The sequence below is a fragment of the Nuphar pumila genome, chromosome 3, assembly GCF_984573655.1.
Source record: "Nuphar pumila chromosome 3, dmNupPumi1.hap1.1, whole genome shotgun sequence".
NCBI lineage: Eukaryota > Viridiplantae > Streptophyta > Magnoliopsida > Nymphaeales > Nymphaeaceae > Nuphar > Nuphar pumila.
In genome coordinates, this window is record NC_143251.1 from 54,742,075 (window position 1) to 54,760,554 (window position 18,480).

An 18,480-nucleotide genomic window follows, 5' to 3' on the forward strand; every position below is an offset into this window, starting at 1 on the left:
ACTTTAAAAAAAAAAAAAAAATTTAATTGGGCCGGGAGGCAGGACTGAGCTACAGCCCAGTTCTGCCCCCCAGCTCTGCCTATGGTTATGAATATATATATAAGGTTTTATAATATGTATAAAAGTATAAGAGTAATTTCTGATTCAAGGATCGGAGACAAGGCAGGGTGGGTAAGTAAGTCCATCACTGCACGAGTTTCGATTTTAGCCTCCATCTCATGTCCTTCGACCCTGGTCCAAATGGGGCGAGAGCCCCGTTTCTCTGAGGTCCACTGCCATCCCTATTCAGGACGAATTGTTAGGTCAAAGACCGACCCGTTCTCATCCCAAGACTAAAACCCTAAACCCTAATAAAGATCAAGGCCTTCCCTTCCCTGCACTTCAAAAGGCCCTCCCTTTGAGTCCATGAATCCAAAGTGAAAGAGAGGGTTTGAAACGAGCAAATCAATGGCAACAACCCTCGCTCTCAGGCGCGTGTTATCTTCGAACGCCCATCTTCTTCGAAGTTCTCGTTTTCTGGGTGGCCTTCTCCATTCTTCCTCATTCAATTCATACAATTTCACCCCTTCTCACTATTCCATTCAGAGTGACAAAACCCAACTGTGTTCGTGTTTTTCTAGAGAATTCCAGAGGGGTTTTGCCAAAGGGAAGAAATCAAGTAAGCACCAGCAAAGTTTTTCCCCTTGAATATCTTTGATGGGTTTTCGATATCTTGAGAAAATATGAAGTTTTTTTTTTTTTGCCTGTTTTCCGGAACTTATGTGATGTTTTGATGGGTATGGATGAAATATGAGATGGGTATTCTTTCGTTGGTGTTGTTGAATAGAAATCATTTAGAAATTTGGATTTTTTTTGTTGCCGTTGCTGTTGTTTCAACTAGAAGGAATTAGGAAAATAGGAAGATCACGGAAGTCTTGGAGGGAGGCAGTGAGAAGCTGTATGAAAATTTTTGTAAGGTGACTGATGTTGTAGCTCTAGATAGGAAGGAATGGATAAACATTACTCATTAAGCCGGCCCCATGTAGTTGGGATAAGGCTTGATGATGATGATGATGTCGTTGATCTTGTGTTTTGGTTTTGTTTGCGTGGTAGTGGATGTGAAGAATGTAAGTGACTTCTGTAGCTTAGAAGTTTATGTACGAAACTATGAGGAAGCGTATGCAAATACCACTCCTCCAAAGCACCAAAATTTCATAGTCTGTTCTTGACCTTTGGTTTACAGGCTATACGAGCATGGTGCAAAATCAAACATTTTTCTCCTGTTTCTACTGAATGCTCTCTGATTGATGCATGTCAGTTGGCAAGGCATAAGAAAAATGAAAATTGACAACAATTGTTGTTGCTTATGTTATGTTCTTACCTTCCCATGAAATGAATGTTAGCCAAATAGAATGTGACAACTGTATAGGATTTGCTATTTATCTTTTTCGTGTTGCAAGAGCTCATCCCTTGATGTCGCCTTCATTTTAGTTTCTGTAAAAAAAATTGATGGGGAAAGAGGGCAAGTTCTTAAATGAATTGAAAGGAGAACAACTGGGATTTTCTTGAAGGCCATATCTACCTCTCAGCAAATACTTACCAAATATGTGCTGTTGTGCATCAATTCCACAAAATAGGGGTAACATAAAGGACATTTCTATGTTTCGAATTGTTAGAGCATTGTATTTTACAAAACTTATTTAGTAGTCAGGATGAATTGATTGCTTCATGTTTGTTGTTAGAACTAAATGGTTTGAAGAATTTCTGGTGAAAAGATATATTGAGAATGTGGGCTAGTTTGAGCATCGGCTATCCCTCTTGGTTACCAACGTATACAAATTGATGTTGAGAATACTTTAACTATGACAGTGAAAGAAAAATGGAGTATTTACTTGTAGTAACCATCAATGCTCTTTTTATCTGATCACAGTAGCTTAGTGTTTCCCGGTTTTGTCGTCGTTGCTGTTGTTGCAACTAGAAGGAATTGAGAAATGAGGAAGGTCACAGAAGTCTTGGAGGGTGGCAGTGAGAGGCTACATGAAAAAAATTGTAAGGGGACTGATGTTGTAGCTCTAGATAGGAAGGAATGGAGAAACAGGGCTCATAAAGCCAGCCCTATGTAGTTGGGATAAGGCTTCATGATGATGATGATGATGTCGTTGATCTTGTGTTTTAGTTTTGTAACTTTTGTTTGCGTGGTAGTGGATGTGAAGAATGTAAATGACTTCTGTATCTTAGAAGTTTATGTATGAAACCATGAGGAAGCTTATGCAAATGCCACTCCTCTAAAGCACCAAAATTTCATAGTCTGTTCTTGAACTTTGGTTTACAGGCTATACGAGCATGGTGCAAAATGAATCATTTTTCTCCTGTTTCTACCGAATGCTCTCTGAATGTTGCATGTCAGTTGGCAAGGCATTGGAAAAATGAAAATTGACAACAATTGTTGCTGGTTATGATATGATCTTACCTTCCCATGAAATGAATGTCACCCAAATAGAATGTGACAACTGTATATGATTTACTATTTATCTTTTTCGTGTTGCAAGAGTTCATCCCTTTATGTCACCTTCATTTTAGTTTCTGTAAAAAAAATTGATGGGGAAAGAGGGCAAGTTCTTAGATGAATTGAAAGGAGAACTACTGGGATTTTCTTGAAGGCAATAACTGCCTTTCAGCAAATACGTACCAAATATGTGCAGTTGTGCATCAATTCCACAAAATAGGGGTAACATGAAGGACATTTCTATGTTTCGAATTGTCAGAACATTGTATTTTACAAAACTTATTTAGGAGTCAGGATGAATTGATTGCTTCATGTTTGTTGTGATAACTAAATGGTTTGAAGAATTTGTGGTGAAAAAATATATTGAGAATGTGGGCTAGTTTTAGCATCAGCTATCCCTCTTGGTTACCAACGTATACAAATTGATGTTGAGAATACTTTATTTATGACAGTGAAAGAAAAAAAGATTATTTACTTGTAGTAACCATCAATGCTCTTTTTATCTGATCACAGTAGCTCAGTGTTTTTATGGTAGGAGAGGCACGTAGATTCCTTACAAAAAGTGACATCATACTTTGTTGGTATGGTTGAACCAGTTAAGTGCCAATTTAACCAATTCAAGCCATTTGATCATTGAGATTGTTTGGTTGGTTTTTGGCTGTGTGCAGCATTTATTGCACAAAAAGTTAGTTTTTGGGTTAATGAAGTTCATGATGTTATGTTTGCCTCTCCTAATGATTTCCATTTCTTAACAGTGTATCATTATATTATAAAACATTTGATCCTATGTTGAAAACCTGATGTGAGAATTCCCTTTCACCTAATGTTCAGCTTTCAGCTTGTAATGATTATATTGTTGTTACATATGTTTCTTCGTCATGTGTTTAAGCTTAACTGCCTATTGCTTTTTGAAAAGAATTTTTATGTATACATGACAGAGATGCTTGTGGGTATTATCACTGGAAACCCTCACGAGACCTTACTCGTCCACTGGAGTAATCCAGGAGTTTAAAGGGCTTGTTGCATATCCTAAATGCAACCGTGATACCTACGAAAGTGAGTTAGGTGTTTCATAATAAGTTCGCATTTCGGTTATTGACTTGCATGTTTTGTTTTGCTTTTGTTAAGGTAAAGTTTGCTCGAGGACTAACAAACAATAAGTATGGGAGAATTTGATCATGCATAGTTTATTCATATTGTTAGATATTTTTATGCATGATATTGTTCAAAATTAGTATTAAAAGTCTGTATTTAACTGATGTTTATGCATTGTCCTGCAGGGTCGCATTTGATCACGATTAAAGAAAAAAAAAAGAAATAAATTGGGACCCACTTGTGTTTTTAGAAAATTTAAGTTTTATTTAACAGGTTTTCAGAAATTATTTTTTTAAGAGAGGAGGATTTGTGAAATTCTTGAAAATCAAAATATTCTTTTAGAAAATTTTCTAAAACACCCTCTAACCCAAATTAGCATTATAAATATTTGTTTTAGAGCTAGAGGGGGGCTGTCTTCACTCATTGAAAATCACGCCCCCCCCCCCCCCCCTTCTAGCTTCTCTCTCTCTAGCCTCTCAACCGGCCCCCTCTCTTCTCTTTCTTCTTTCTTCTTTCTCCTCCCCTCTTTCTTCTTCCTTTATCTTCCTCGCCGGTTTGGAGTCTCCTCTCTTCGATTGGAGGTGCGTGATACACGTTGATAGAGTAGAGAAGTCTGCTCTTTTCTCCTCAGTTCGTCGAAGGCGAACTCGAGGTAAGCCTCTTCTCCCCCTTTTCTGTAAATTCTTATTTATCGTAGTTTGCTACATATAGGTAGTCGTTATTAATTTTTGCATAGAGTAGTGTTTAGTTTTTTTTGGCTATATAGGTTAGTTTCCTTTTGATTAGATTATTTTATGCTTGATAGACTAGTTTTTTTTTATTTGTTGAAAAGGAAAACACAATATATATATATATATATATATATATATATATATGGTTTTCCTAATCAGATCAGCCTATTTTCGCCAAGCATAATCTGATCAGATCAAGATCTGATCTGACTCGGCTAGCCCCAAACCGACCAGACCGATCTAGTGCCAGTCTAATATGATCAGATCTGATCAGACCGAGTAGACTTGCCGAACCCAGATCCTGTATGTCAATCCAGTCCTAATCAGACCTTGAGCAGGCTAGACCAGACCCAGTCCACGCTGAAGTGCAGACCCGATCAGGCAGCGTAACAGCCAGCTTGCGGTCAGCTCTGCTGGCAGATCAGTCCAGTTTTTATTTGTTTTATTTTTTTAGACTTGATTTGTAGCAGCAACAGACCATCTCTGATCTGCTACCAGCAAGCGTGCAGCTAGTCGAGCAGATCTATTACACAGACCTGTCAGGCCAGATCGGATCCACCAGGCATGCCATTTGGTCTGATCTGGCCTGGCAGGTCTGTGTAACCGATCTACTCGAATAGTTGTACGCTGGCTGACAGCAGATTAGGGATGGTCTGCTGCTACCACATATTAAGTTTAAAAAAATAAAACAAATAAAAACTGGATTGATTTGCCAGCAGGGCTGACTGACACACTGCCTGGTCGGGTATACGCTCCAGTGAGGGTTGGGTTTGGTGCGCTCAAGGTCTGATTAGGCCTGAATCGACAGACAGGATCTAGGTTCGGCAAGTCTATTCGTTCTGACCAGATCGGCCTGGTCGGTATGGGGCTACCCGAGTCTGATCAGATCTTGATTTGGTCAGATCATGTTGAGCGAAAATAGGCTCAGCTGATCAGAAAAATCAGAAATATGTATATATTTTTTGTGTTTTCCTTTTCATCAAATAAAAAAAAACTAGTCTATCAAGCAGAAAATAATCTAATCAAAAGGAAACTAACCTATGTAGCCATAAAAAAATTAAGCATTACTGTATGTAGAAATTAATAACGACTACCTATATGCAGCAAACTACGATAAATAAGAATTTACATAAAAGGGGGAGAAGAGGTTTACCTCGAGTTCGCCTCCGACGGACTGTGGAGAAAAGAGCGGACTACCCTCCTCTATCAATGCGTATCACGCACCTCCAATCGAAGAGAGGCGACTCCAAACCGGCGAGGAAGAGAAAGAAAGATAAGAGAGGGGCCGATTGAGAGAGTGATAGAGAGGCTAGGGGGGGGGGGGAGAGTGATTTTCAATGAGGGAAGAAAACCCCCCTCTAGCTCCAAAACAAATATTTATAATGCTAATTAGGGTTAGAGGGTGTTTTAGAAAATTTTCTAAAAGGGTATTCTGATTTTCAAGAATTTCACAAAACCTCCTCTTTTAAAAAAGATAATTCTGAAAACCAGTAAAGAAAACTAAAATTTTCTAAAAACACAAGTGAATCCCAATTTGTTTCTTTTTTTCTTTAATTGTGATCAAATGTGACCTTGCAGGACAATGCATAAACATCATCTAAACACATGCTTTTAATACTAATTTCGCACAATATCATGCATAAAAATATCTAACAATATGAATAAACTATGCATGATCAATGTCACTTTTATTTTAGTTTCTGTAAAAACTTTTGATGGAAAAAAGGGCAAGTTCTTAGCTGAATTGAAAGAACTGGGATTTTCTTGAAGGCAATATCTACCTCTCAGCAAATACGTACCAAATATGTGCAGATGTGCAACGATTCCACAAAATAGGGGTAACATGAAGGACATTTCTATGTTTTGAATTGTCAGATCATTGTATTTTACAAAACTTATTTAGGAGTCGGAATGAATTGATTGCTTCATGTTTGTTGTGAGAACTAATTGGTTTGAGAATTTGTGGTGAAAAGATATATTGAGAATGTGGGCTAGTTTTAGCATCGGCTATCCCTCTTGGTTACCAACGTATACAAATTGATGTTGAGAATACTTCATCTATGACAGTGAAAGAAAAAAAGAGTAGTTACTTGTAGTAACCATCAATGCTCTTTTTATCTGATCACAGTAGCCTAGTGTTTCCTGGTTTTGTTGTCATTTCTATTGGTGCAACTAGAAGGAATTGGGAAAAGAGGAAGATCACGGAAGTCTTGGAGGGTGGCAGTGAGAGGCTATATGAAAAAATTTGTAAGGGGACTGATGTTGTATCTCTAGATAGGAAGGAATGGAGAAACTGGGCTGATAAAGCCTGCCCCATGTAGTTGGGATAAGGCTTCATGATGATGATGATGTCGTTGATCTTGTGTTTTGGTTTTGTTTGTGTGGTAGTGGATGTGAAGACTGTAAATGACTTCTGTAGCTTAGAAGTTTATGTACGAAACTATGAAGAAGCGTATGCAAATACCACTCCTCCAAAGCACTAAAATTTCATAGTCAGTTCTTGAACTTTGGTTTACAGGCTCTACGAGCATGGTGCAAAATGAATTGTTTTTCTCCTGTTTCTACTGAATGCTCTCTGACTGATGGATGTTAGTTGGCAAGGCATAAGAAAAATGAAAATTGACAACAATTGTTGTTGGTTATGATATGTTCTTACCTTCCCATGAAATGAATGTTAGCCGAATAGAATGTGACAACTGTATATGATTTACCGTTTATCTTTTTCGTGTTGCAAGAGTTCATCCCTTGATGTCACCTTCATTTTAGTTTCTGTAAAAACTTTTGATGGGAAAAAGGGCAAGTTCTTAGCTGAATTGAAAGGAGAACTGGGATTTTCTTTAAGGCAATATCTACCTCTCAGCAAATACGTTCCAAATATGTGCAGATGTGCAACGATTCCACAAAATAGGGGTAACATGAAGGACATTTCTATGTTTTAAATTGTCAGATCATTGTATTTTACAAAACTTATTTAGGAGTCAGAATGAATTGATTGCTTCATGTTTTCTGTGAGAACTAAATGGTTTGAAGAATTTGTGGTGAAAAGATATATTGAGAATTTGGGCTAGTTTTGGCATCAACTATCCCTCCTGGTTACCAACGTATACAAATTGATGTTGAGAATACTTTATCTATGACAGTGAAAGAAAAAAAGAGTATTTACTTGTAGTAACCATCAATGCTCTTTTTATCTGATCACAGTAGCTTAGTGTTTCCCGGTTTTGTTGTCGTTGCTGTTGTTGCAACTAGAAGGAATTGGAAAATGAGGAAGATCAGGGAAGTCTTGGAGGGAGGCAGTGAGAGGCTATATGAAAGAATTTGTAAGGGGATTGATGTTGTAGCTCTAGATAGGAAGGAATGGAGAAACAGGGCTCATAAAGCCAGCCCCATGTAGTTGGGATAAGACTTCATGATGATGATGATGTCGTTGATCTTGTGTTTTTGTTTTGTTTGCGTGGTAGTGGATGTGAAGAATGTAATTGACTTCTGTAGCTTAGAAGTTTATGTACGAAACTATGAGGAAGCTTATGCAAATACCACTCCTCCAAAGCACCAAAATTTCATAATAATTTTTCTCCTGTTTTTGGTGAATGCTCTCTGACTGTTGCATGTCATTTGGCAAGGCATAGGAAAAATGAAAATTACAACAATTGTTGTTGGTTATGATATGTTCTTACCTTCCCATGAAATGAATGTTAGCCAAGTAGAATGTGACAACTGTATATGAATTACTATTTATCTTTTTCGTGTTGCAAGAGTTCATCCCATGATTTCACCTTCATTTTAGTTTCTATAAAAAATTTGATGGGAAAAGAGGGCAAGTTCTTAGATGAATTGAAAGGAGAACCACTGGGATTTTCTTGAAGGCAATATCTGCCTCTCAGCAAATACGTACCAAATATGTGCTGTTGTGCATCAACTCCACAAAATAGGGGTAACATAAAGGACATTTCTATGTTTCGATTTGTCAGAACATTGTATTATACGAAACTTATTTAGGAGTCACGATGAATTGATTGCTTCATGTTTGTTGTGAGAACTAATTGGTTTGAAGAATTTGTGGTGAAAAGATATATTGAGAATGTGGGCTAGTTTTAGCATCGGCTATCCCTCTTGGTTACCAATGTATACAAATTGATGTTGAGAATACTTTAACTATTACAGCGAAAGAACGAAAAAAGTATTTACTTGTAGTAACCATCAATGCTCTTTTTATCTGATCACAGTAGCTCAGTGTTTTTATGGTAGGAGAGGCACGTAGATTTCTTACAAAAAGTGACATCATGTTGGTGTGGGTTGAACCAGTTAAGTGCCAATTTAACAAATTCAAGCCATTTGATCATTGAAATTGTTTGGTTCATGTTTGGCTGTGTCCAGCATTTATTGCACAAAAAGTTATTTTTTGGGTTAATGAAGTTCATGATGTTATGTTTGCCTCTCCTAATGGTTTCCATTTCTTAACAGTGTATCATTGGATTATAAAACATTTGATCCTATGTTGAAAACCTGATGTGAGAATTCCCTTTCACCTAATGTTCAGCTTCCAGCTTGTAATGATTATATTTGTTGTTCCATATGTTTCTTCATCATGTGTTTAAGCTTATGGTGCTCCAGATGCACTTTTGTAGAAGATGATGATGACACAATTGAAGTGATACCGGATATTGGACCCAGTGTGAAATCTACTGCTTCTTCACAGATGGAAGGTGCAATAGATTCCTTGTCACGAGAATTAACTAAATTGCGAACTGGAAGGGCTTCATCAGGTGGGATGATGCGTGGTATTTTCTACATTCATTTCATGCTTCATCTATTAGAGCAATAATTGTTGATAATACATGGCTGCAGGAATGTTGGATCATATCATCATAGAGACAAATGGTGTCCGGAGTCCTCTAAGTCGTCTTGCTGTTGTCTCTGTCATAGATTCACAAAGCCTTTCTGTGACTCCATATAATCCTGATGTAAGTTTTGCATTGCTTATGCGTGCTTGTGTATACCAAACTTGCAATACATGTCTATCAGCATCAATGCACTTGCACCATACAAATATAACTTGGTTCTGACACTCAGGAATCTGTCCACCAAAGTCAAGAGTCTAACCTATTTAGTGACTTGGAAGCTTAGGTACTTAGTCTCATGACAGTAGAGCTAAAGCTCATAAAGATCTTGGCATAAGTGATCTGTAATGCAGGACATTCTCCTGTTATATTTTCTTCCTTTAATTGTCAAACTTGGATACTTGGTTTGCTTACCAAATTGGGTATGACTTTGATACCATGAAAAGTTTTTATTATTGTGAATGGAACATATGTCTTTCATTATGCACACCCAAATGGGAGGAACGGATCATCCAAGAAGCTGCCAAAATATTCATGTCAATTATGAGCATAGATTGGCTCCACATACTTCCGTGAATCAGTTCTCTTCTCTTCTTACATTGAGTTGAACCTTGAAGGAACAACAATTGGATTCTCTCAACCAACTTGCAACAATAGATTGATTGATCCAAGGTTATTGACGTACAAGATTGTCTGTTACTTTTCCTTTTGTCTATGTCACTGCTTTTGGCTAAGTCACTTTTTTTCTATTAGTTTTAGTATATCCCAATTCATAGGTCTGGGTTCTAATCTATGAATTGAAGGGTCTGAATTAACTATTGTAACCATTTAGAATCAATAGGTGTTCACATTGTTCATTTGAAGATATTGAAACCTTTCTTTTAGAATGGTTTTTGTACTTTTAAAAGCAATTCTTGATCAATGGAGGACCAGTATTAGCAATTTTGTTCAATAGAAAATAAGGTGGATGTTTGACTCATTTGATACTAGGAATAATAACAAGATTAAAAAACTACTGTGGTTCTGATTTTATTAGAAGGAAACCAAAAGGTTTGTACAAGTTTTTTGACATTAAAAAGTTTGTAAGATTACCGGTGGTTGAGGTTGTGTGGACTTTTGGGGAAATAAAATTTGACATTTCTGAGTGTGCAGACAAAAGCACTAAAGGAGATTCTCGTATATGGCATCACATCTTAGAGCTAGAACAGATGTTCACGGGTTGAGATGAATGTGGTTGGGGACCGGTCATAATAAACAACTGCAACAGTTTAAGCTTTCCTATTGTGTCTGGGTGGCACTTTAATTGATTGTATTAACTTACAAAGGAAAAAATTTTGTTGTAGTGGTGGATTAGGAAGGATCAGTCAACCAAATATGAACCAGTGACTGAACCTTGATGTACCCCAAAACAATAAGTTTTCGTTACCACGAGATAAACCTTGATATACCCCAAAACAATAAGTTTTTGTTACTACTAGATATTTATAGCTTTCAACACCCATTCAGAAAAGCAAATGGTATGATGGATGGAAGCTCTTCAATTAGGCTATAAATTTGTTGGGTCTGAGTGGATATGACCATGCGTCTTTTGTTATGACTAGGGTTGGGCTATGTCATATAGGTGCGGGTGCGGCGATGCGACACTTTACAAAAACTTGGGTACGGGGTGCATGAAGGTATATATATATATATATATATATATATAATGTATAACAGTAACACTAATGAAATAAAAAAACAATTATCATATCATCAATTCATCTTGCATGCAATAAATCATATTAACAATGTACAATTGTTATTTTTCGTCAATAAAACTAACACCACAATTAAATCAACCTAAACATATTATGACTACGCTGAGTGAATTAAGAAAACAGGAAACAATCAAACAACCCAGGGATTCAACAGAGGTGAACCCCTGGGTTCAGCATTGCCAAACCCAACAGGTAGGGGTGGCAATCGGGTCGGGTTGGCGGGTCCTGTCGGCGGGTTGGTGGGTCAGCATACCTCAACACGAACCCTGGCAAACACGAACCCGACCCATTTATTAAACGGGTAACCCGACACGGTTAACCCGTTTAATAAACGAGTCGGGTAAACGGGTTGGCGAGCGGGTCGGGTAAACAGGTTGGCAGGCGGGTTGGCGGGTCGGGTTTGGGTAAACGGGTTGACCCGCCCCCTAACCCGTTTATTAAACGGGTTGGCGGGTTGGCATACCCCTAACACGAACCCGATGCGTTTAATAAACGGGTTAGGCGGGTCGACCCATTTACGACACGAACCCATTTAAGCCAAACTCGAACCCGCCTAAGAAGCGGGTTGGCGGGTCGTGTCAGATTTTGCCACCCCTACCAGTAGGGTTGGGAGCCGAACCCAGCCCTGCTGGGCTGGGTTCGACAGAACCAGGACTGGGAGCTGAACCTAGCCCAGTAGGGCTGTGTTCGACAGAACTAGGGCTGGGAGCTGAACCCAGCCCGAAGAAGAGGAGAAAGAAGAGAGAGAGAGAGACCTTGCAATCACCAGAGGAGGAGGGCTCAGGGAAGGCCGCTGCCGTCCGTCAAAGGAGAGGAGGGGTCTTTCGTAGTTTTTTTTTGGTCCAAAATAGACTCGGTCAAAGTTGACTGAGTCCATTTTGACTGCACCGGGTGCCACACCCGAGTCGCATCGCATCGACGCGGATGCAGCACCCTGTTGGGCAAATCCCTGTGACATAGGGGCTGGGAAATGAGATGAGCTGCTCGTGGCTCGGCTCATGTTCGGCAGCTTCGGCTTGTAAATAGCCTGTTCGAACTCATGAAATAGGCTCGAGCAGGAACAACCAATGTTGGGCTGGCTCAGTTTGCATAGGCTCATTAATTAGTAACAAGTATATTTTTACATATGTTTTATATCTAGAGTGAATATGGTTGAAGTGTGTGGCTTCCAACCAATAAGTTAAGTGTTTAAATCCTATTCTTGCAAGATTGAAACAATTATTTGTTTTTTAAATAAGCCAGTTTGTGCTTGGCTTAGTATGTTTGGAGTCCAAATTCTATTATTTTAAACTCTGAAAAAATATATTTTTTATAAATGAGCTAGCTCGTGCTTTTAATGAGCTCAAGCTCGGCTCGGCTCGAGACAAGAAACGAGACGATCTTGAACACCCTCTGTTCAGTTTGTTCGGCTCGTTTACCATCCCTACTTATGACGTCCAATCTACTGAGTTGGATCTCGATCTGGTTCATGGATGGGGCTTGTAAGATCCGGCCAGTTCCTGATCTAGCTCTAGGTAATTTCACCACCCTACATGCCAATGCATCTTTGTACCCACCAAACATCTATATTGAAAAGGATATCACCCTCTTTTATGTCTAACTGGGAGACCTTTAGTGTTTGGGCACTTGGTCATTGATCTGACCAAGGTCTGGTCGGAAAATGCTTGCAAATTTTTTATGAAGATTGTGCATGCAGTTGCTTAGATGGTTGTAGGTTTTTTATGCTAGTGCTATTTTAACTGTATTTGTTTCGTGGACCACAAGGAATACTGTAAGTTTGAAGTTTTAATGATATTGATACAATGATCGTGAACTATTTAATCTTCCTAATAGGCTGATTGAAACAATGAACTGCTTGTTTCAGTTTCTAAAAGAGTTAGAACGTGCCATTGCCTCATCTCCATTAGGTCTAAACCCAACTATTGAAGGGCAAAGGCTTATTGCCGCTGTCCCACCGTAAGTATGAGTTCCTCTCTCTCTCTCTCCCTCTCTCTCCCTCTCTCTCCCTCTCTCTCTCTCTCTCTCTCTCTCTGGTTGCCTACAGTTTGATGGTTCCATGATGTGCTTGACCAACTCTTTTTGGATTTCCTTCTAAAAGACTCATGAAGGAGCATGTGCTGGTGAGTACAACTCTGTGCACGTCTTAAACATATTCCCTTCCAACTAAATGGCTTTTCTTTGGGCTAATTATTTTTTGTTGTCTCTAGGCCATGTGCAAGATAGTTGCCAAGGCTTCTGAAGATGTTAAGCAAAGCATTAGAAGAGCAAGGCAAAAAGTAAGCAAATATGCCATGGCCCTCTATTTCTACCCATTTTTTTATGTTGCTGGATTTCTGAAATGTAATGCATGGTTGTTTTTTGGGTTGTGCAGGCGTTGGATACCATAAAAAAGGCATCGTCAAGTGTTCCCAAAGACGATGCTAAGAGGCTGGAGAAAGAGGTAAATGATTTAAATGGTTGATATGAGGATGTAGGCTCTGTCCATCAGTATTTTAATGTGTGATGAGCATATAATAAACCATGGGAATTGGCTGATTTGAGCACTTGTGCTCTATCCAGACCCTTGTTCAGTCACTTAGACCCACAAGGACTGGTTACCTGGTTTAAGATTGTTCTATGATCGTCACTATCACTGTCAAGTTAATGTCAGATTCATGGCTGTTGAAGCCAAATAGTGTTCTAAGCTATGCTTTTTCTTGCTTCCCATGTCTTTCTTTTTCTCAGCCATGCTTGTTGTTGGTTTCCTTTTGCTTTTAAATCCATCCTATTCTTTCCAACCAAACAACCCACTCTCTCTCTCTCTCTCGAATGTGAATTATATATCTGAACATGTTCATGAAATTGGTCAGGTTGATGAGCTGACAAAGAAGTTTGTCAAGTTAGCGGAGGATATGTGTAAGGCGAAGGAGAAAGAGATCAAGGGGGGTTAGCAGCACCATCAAGGTCCATCAGTTTAGAGAAATAAAATTCCTAGATTGGGCAAAAGCCTGCTGGTTTTCTGCGATTTCAAGCTTGGAATGTTATGATTTTTGAGAAGCTGAAACTTATGGATATTGAAAACTCAGAGTTGGATTGAAGGGGTCTTTTGGGAAACAATGATAGTTTCTGTAACATTAACGTCACCCAATTTTGCACATTTTAATCTGGAGTTCATCTTTCATGAGAGAGAGAGAGAGAGGGAGACCAATTTGATGTTAGATTCTGTTTAGGGGCATTGGCTGGGTATCCACCCTAGCCAATTACGTACTCTGAAGTTCACTTGGGAAGTCCTTGAATCATACAAATCATGTGTTTTGCCAGACTAGTTGTTCAAGTATAATCTTTGCAAGGGTATGCTTCTTTCTCTAAAGGGAAAATTCCATTTAGACCAATTTTTTGCCCCTAAGGGGAGGTTCGGTTGGACCATTCAGAGTCGCCTCCTCAGTGGAACCTAAGAAAGCAATTCTAATAGTTTGAATCATTCTGATTCTGATTCCAAATCCCGTTGGGTGGGAACTAACGTACCCTAAATCTAACTATTGGCCGCACGTACCAAGCCTTTTTTGTAAACCCTCAAAGAGGGGCCTCATGTCAACATCTAACAAATATGGTCTATTTTTTTTTTATAACTTGAAGAAAATACACTCTGACACAAAGACCTGGTGGCGTTGGCTCAACCTGTCATACCTATAGTTGTGCCTCGATACAAAGACCTGGTTGCGTTGGCTCAACCTGTCATACTATGGTTGTGCTGGTGGCGCAAAACTCTGAGGCTAGGACTCTTACTCTTGGGGCTTGCTTGTGCATAGGAGAGATGCTCATGAGAATTGAACCTTCCACCTATCTAGCAGCCACTACACCAACCCCTAACCCCCTTTAGTTCTCGTCTTGTCACTTAAAAATTAAAAGGTACACATTCGTCTTTATAAAAAAGAAAAAGTAAACAGTTGGAAAAGGCTGGTATTGTAATTTGACTTATTAATTAACTTGGGTTAAAGGACAACAATAAATGCAGCCCCTTGACAGTTTCTAAGAAAAGTTCGACCCATATTTGAATGTAGCTTATATTTGGAATTAGAGGCAGGCCCTTGGCGGTTAATGCTCAAGATGTGATTGTTCTGTTCATAAAATAAACGTCACTTTTATTAACCATTGTTATTGTTTCCTTGCGACTTACAGTGTATAGTTGCGCTTAGAGTCTGTTTTGCTTTTGTTGAGTCTGATGTAAGCTGCCCGGTTCAGGTGAATCAATACCCCGAAGGGGCAGCCCGTATACTTGAACTGTAATGGCCTGCGGGCAAAATTGTGAATCAAGTAAATGCGTTGAGCTTTCTTTTGTTCACCCTCGTTGTAATTGCTTCTTGTGATTGCAATTTCTCTCTCTCTATTCTCTCTTGCTCTCTTGCACTCTGATTACAAGCTTCCGCGACCGGCAAGCGAGCTGACGAGTAGGCTTGCGGCGGTAAGGAAGGACCGTCGCGCCGCACTGGCCCATTGAAGGAAATAGGCCCGTGACAAGTGGTACCAGAGCTCGTTCTCGTGTTGGGGAAGAGACTCCAGAGTCGGTGTCGACAGACACGCCGACAGGCTGCGATTTGTGAGCAAGACATCGTGCGCCTTATCAACACTTGCGCAACACCAAAGGCAAGGCAGTTGCCGAAGCTGAGGAGATGGGTTCACCTCGGGGCCAAGAAGAGTTGGCTGCAACTGTTAACAAGCTGGTGGAAGATGTGACTTCGCATGATAAAGTGATTTCACGCACATGTGAATCATTCAATGGATTGAATGATGTGGTGGCGAGCCTGCAAGAGCAGGTGAACTTACTAATGGGGCAGGTCACTTCGTTGACGACTACAGTGACCGATCTTGAGTTGAGGAACCGTACGTTGCAGCGGACGGTGACCCTGAATGGCGGAAATGGTGAGAGACCATCAAGGATTGATGTACCTAGACCCGAAAAATTCAATGGTTCTCGCGACAGCAAGGCCATTGAGAACTTCTTGTTCCAAGTAGAAGACTACTTGAATATCCAGAATGTGACCCTCGAAGATATGAGGATCAAGGCTGCAACGGCCTTACTTGATGGTGATGCTATCGCTTGGTGGAGGTGGAAGCGCAATGACATGGAGAGGGGTCAATGTGTGATAGACACCTTTGACGACTTCAAAGTAGAGTTGCTCAACTACTTCATGTCAAGAAATGCGCAGAGACAGGCTTACCGGATGGTTCGTGAGCTCAAACATACTGGTTCGTTGCAAGACTATGTCAGAACGTTCCAGAAGCTTATGCTGGAGATACCTAACATGCCAGAAGACGACATGCTCAACTGGTTCATTGTGGGACTTCAACCATGGGCACAGTCTGAAGTGGAAAGGAGCAACCCTCGTATTTTGGAAGATGCATATGTGGCGGCTGAGCGCTTAGTTGACACTCAGCGCAAGCCTTTCACCCCATCAACCAAAGTTGGGAAGAAGCCTGACCACGGAGGCAAGAAGGATGAGCAGCGCAACGATAAAGGTGAGGCGTCGACACGCCATCAATCCGAAAAGAAACAGAACTACACAAAGCATAACAACAGCAACAAGGGTGCGGTTGTGACATGTTGGTTCTGTGGTGATAGACATATCGCCCAGCAATGCCCAAAGCGCCTTGTAAAGGACGACGGGCAAGCCAATGCTGCACAGGAAGAATGCAGCGATACTGAATGCAGCGACACTGAATGCAGCGACACTGAGACCATGCAACCGAGGATGGGCGCCATGCGATCGATCAACGCAGCCAGAAGTTGTGCAGCTAAAAACATGCAGGTCAGTAAAGAACTCATATACGCTGAAGTTATTATGAATGGAAAGTCTATTTCAGCAATGATAGACTCCGGGGTCACACACAACTTTGTCTCGCGGGAAGAGGCAGAGCGGTTGGGCTTGAAGCATGGGCCAAAGCAGAGGACCATTAAAACGGTAAACTCTGAGGCCAAGCCCATCCTTGGTGAAGCAAGGGATGTGGCTATTCAAGTGGGAAGTTGGGTCGGTAAAGCCAACTTCTCTGTGGTGCCCCTAGACGATTTCAAGATGATTTTGGGTATGGAGTTTCTGCGAAGCCAGAATGTTATGATGTTGCCAAAATTCAACACGCTGACGATCATGGAGTCAGACCTGTCCCACACAGTGCAGTGCCTTATGCAGAAAGGCAAGTCTTCAGTGTTGTCTGCAATGCAACTAAAAAAGGGTGTCAAGCATGGGGAGCAGACATTCTTAGTGGCAGTGCGCGCAGAGGAAGGGAAGGTGGAAGCAGCAGTGCCACCGACCCTAGCCCCACTATTGGAGGAGTTTCGAGGGGTGATGCCCCCGGAATTGCCAAAGCGTCTTCCGCCAAGACGCGAGGTCGACCACAAGATTGAGTTGACCCCGGGAGCGAAGCCTCCTGCAATGGTTCCATACCGCATGGAGCCAGCTGAGCTGAAGGAACTGCGCAGGCAGTTAGACGAGATGTTGGACGCAGGCATTGTTCGTCCATCAAAAGACCCATTTGGTGCCCCAGTCCTTTTCCAGATGAAACATGATGGCTCTAAACGGTTATGTGTGGATTACCGTGCCTTGAACAAGGTCACGGTGAAGAACAAGTACCCATTGCCATTGATAGCAGACTTGTTCGATCAGCTAGGCAGTGCCCGTATCTTTTCTAAGCTAGATCTGCGATCGGGTTACTGGCAGGTGAGGATTGCCGAAGGTGATGAGCCGAAAACAACTTGCGTCACCCGCTATGGTGCTTACGAATTTCTAGTAATGTCATTCGGGTTGACAAATGCTTCAGCCACTTTCACGACTTTAATGAACCAGATCTTCTACCCCTACTTAGACAAGTTTGTGGTAGTCTACCTGGATGATATTGTGATCTACAACAACAACATGGAGGAACATGTCGGGCACCTGCGAACAGTGTTTCAGGTGCTGAAGGATAATGACCTCTGTGTCAAACGAGAGAAGTGTCTCTTCGGGCAGGAGGAGATCAACTTCCTTGGCCACGTTGTGGGGCGTGGTGTGCTGCGTATGGATGGGCAGAAGATAAGGGCCATCCAGGAATGGGTTCCGCCAAGCAAAGTGCCAGAATTGCGGTCATTCCTTGGTTTGGCAAACTATTATCGGCGTTTCATCGAAGGTTATTCCCTCATTGCTGCGCCCCTCACAGATTTGTTAAAGAAGAATCGGGTATGGCTCTGGACAGGAGCGTGCCAAGATGCCTTCAATGGCTTGAAGAAAGCCTTAGTGAGGGAGCCAGTGCTGCGACAACCTGATCATTCGAGACCCTTCGAAGTCCACACTGATGCCTCAGACTTTGCCATTGGCGGAGTTATTATGCAAGATGGTCATCCGATCACATATGAGAGTCGCAAGCTGAAGGATGCAGAGAGGAGTTACACAGTGCACGAACGTGAGATGGCCGCCATTGTGTATTGCCTCAGGACCTGGCGGCACTACCTTTTGGGTGCCAAGTTCGTCGTCAAGATAGACAATGTGGCCACGAGCTATTTTCAGACGCAAAAAAAGTTAACGCCCAAGCAAGCTCGATGGCAGATGTTTTTGGCTGAGTTC

The 18,480-nt window shown here is 40.9% G+C and overlaps 1 protein-coding gene across 1 annotated transcript; it reads left to right on the forward strand.

Moving 5' to 3' along the window:
- The first annotated feature begins 430 nt into the window (after positions 1 to 430).
- On the forward strand, positions 431 to 14,168 carry LOC149842911 (uncharacterized). The gene is made up of 8 exons (XM_090001635.1): positions 431 to 658; positions 8,940 to 9,077; positions 9,160 to 9,275; positions 12,774 to 12,865; positions 13,008 to 13,029; positions 13,117 to 13,185; positions 13,281 to 13,349; positions 13,759 to 14,168. The coding sequence occupies exons 1-8, from the start codon at positions 448 to 450 to the stop codon at positions 13,837 to 13,839; spliced, it is 798 nt and encodes a 265-aa protein (XP_089857761.1). The 5' UTR covers positions 431 to 447; the 3' UTR covers positions 13,840 to 14,168.
- Positions 14,169 to 18,480: the final 4,312 nt, after the last annotated feature.

Coding starts and splice junctions, on each gene's coding strand:
- LOC149842911 (XM_090001635.1), top strand. CDS start 448: ATGGCAACAACCCTCGCTCTCAGGCGCGTGTTATCTTCGAACGCCCAT. Junction 659..8,939: donor TGCCAAAGGGAAGAAATCAA/GTAAGCACCAGC, acceptor GCACTTTTGTAG/AAGATGATGATGACACAATT. Junction 13,030..13,116: donor TCATGAAGGAGCATGTGCTG/GTGAGTACAACT, acceptor TGTTGTCTCTAG/GCCATGTGCAAGATAGTTGC.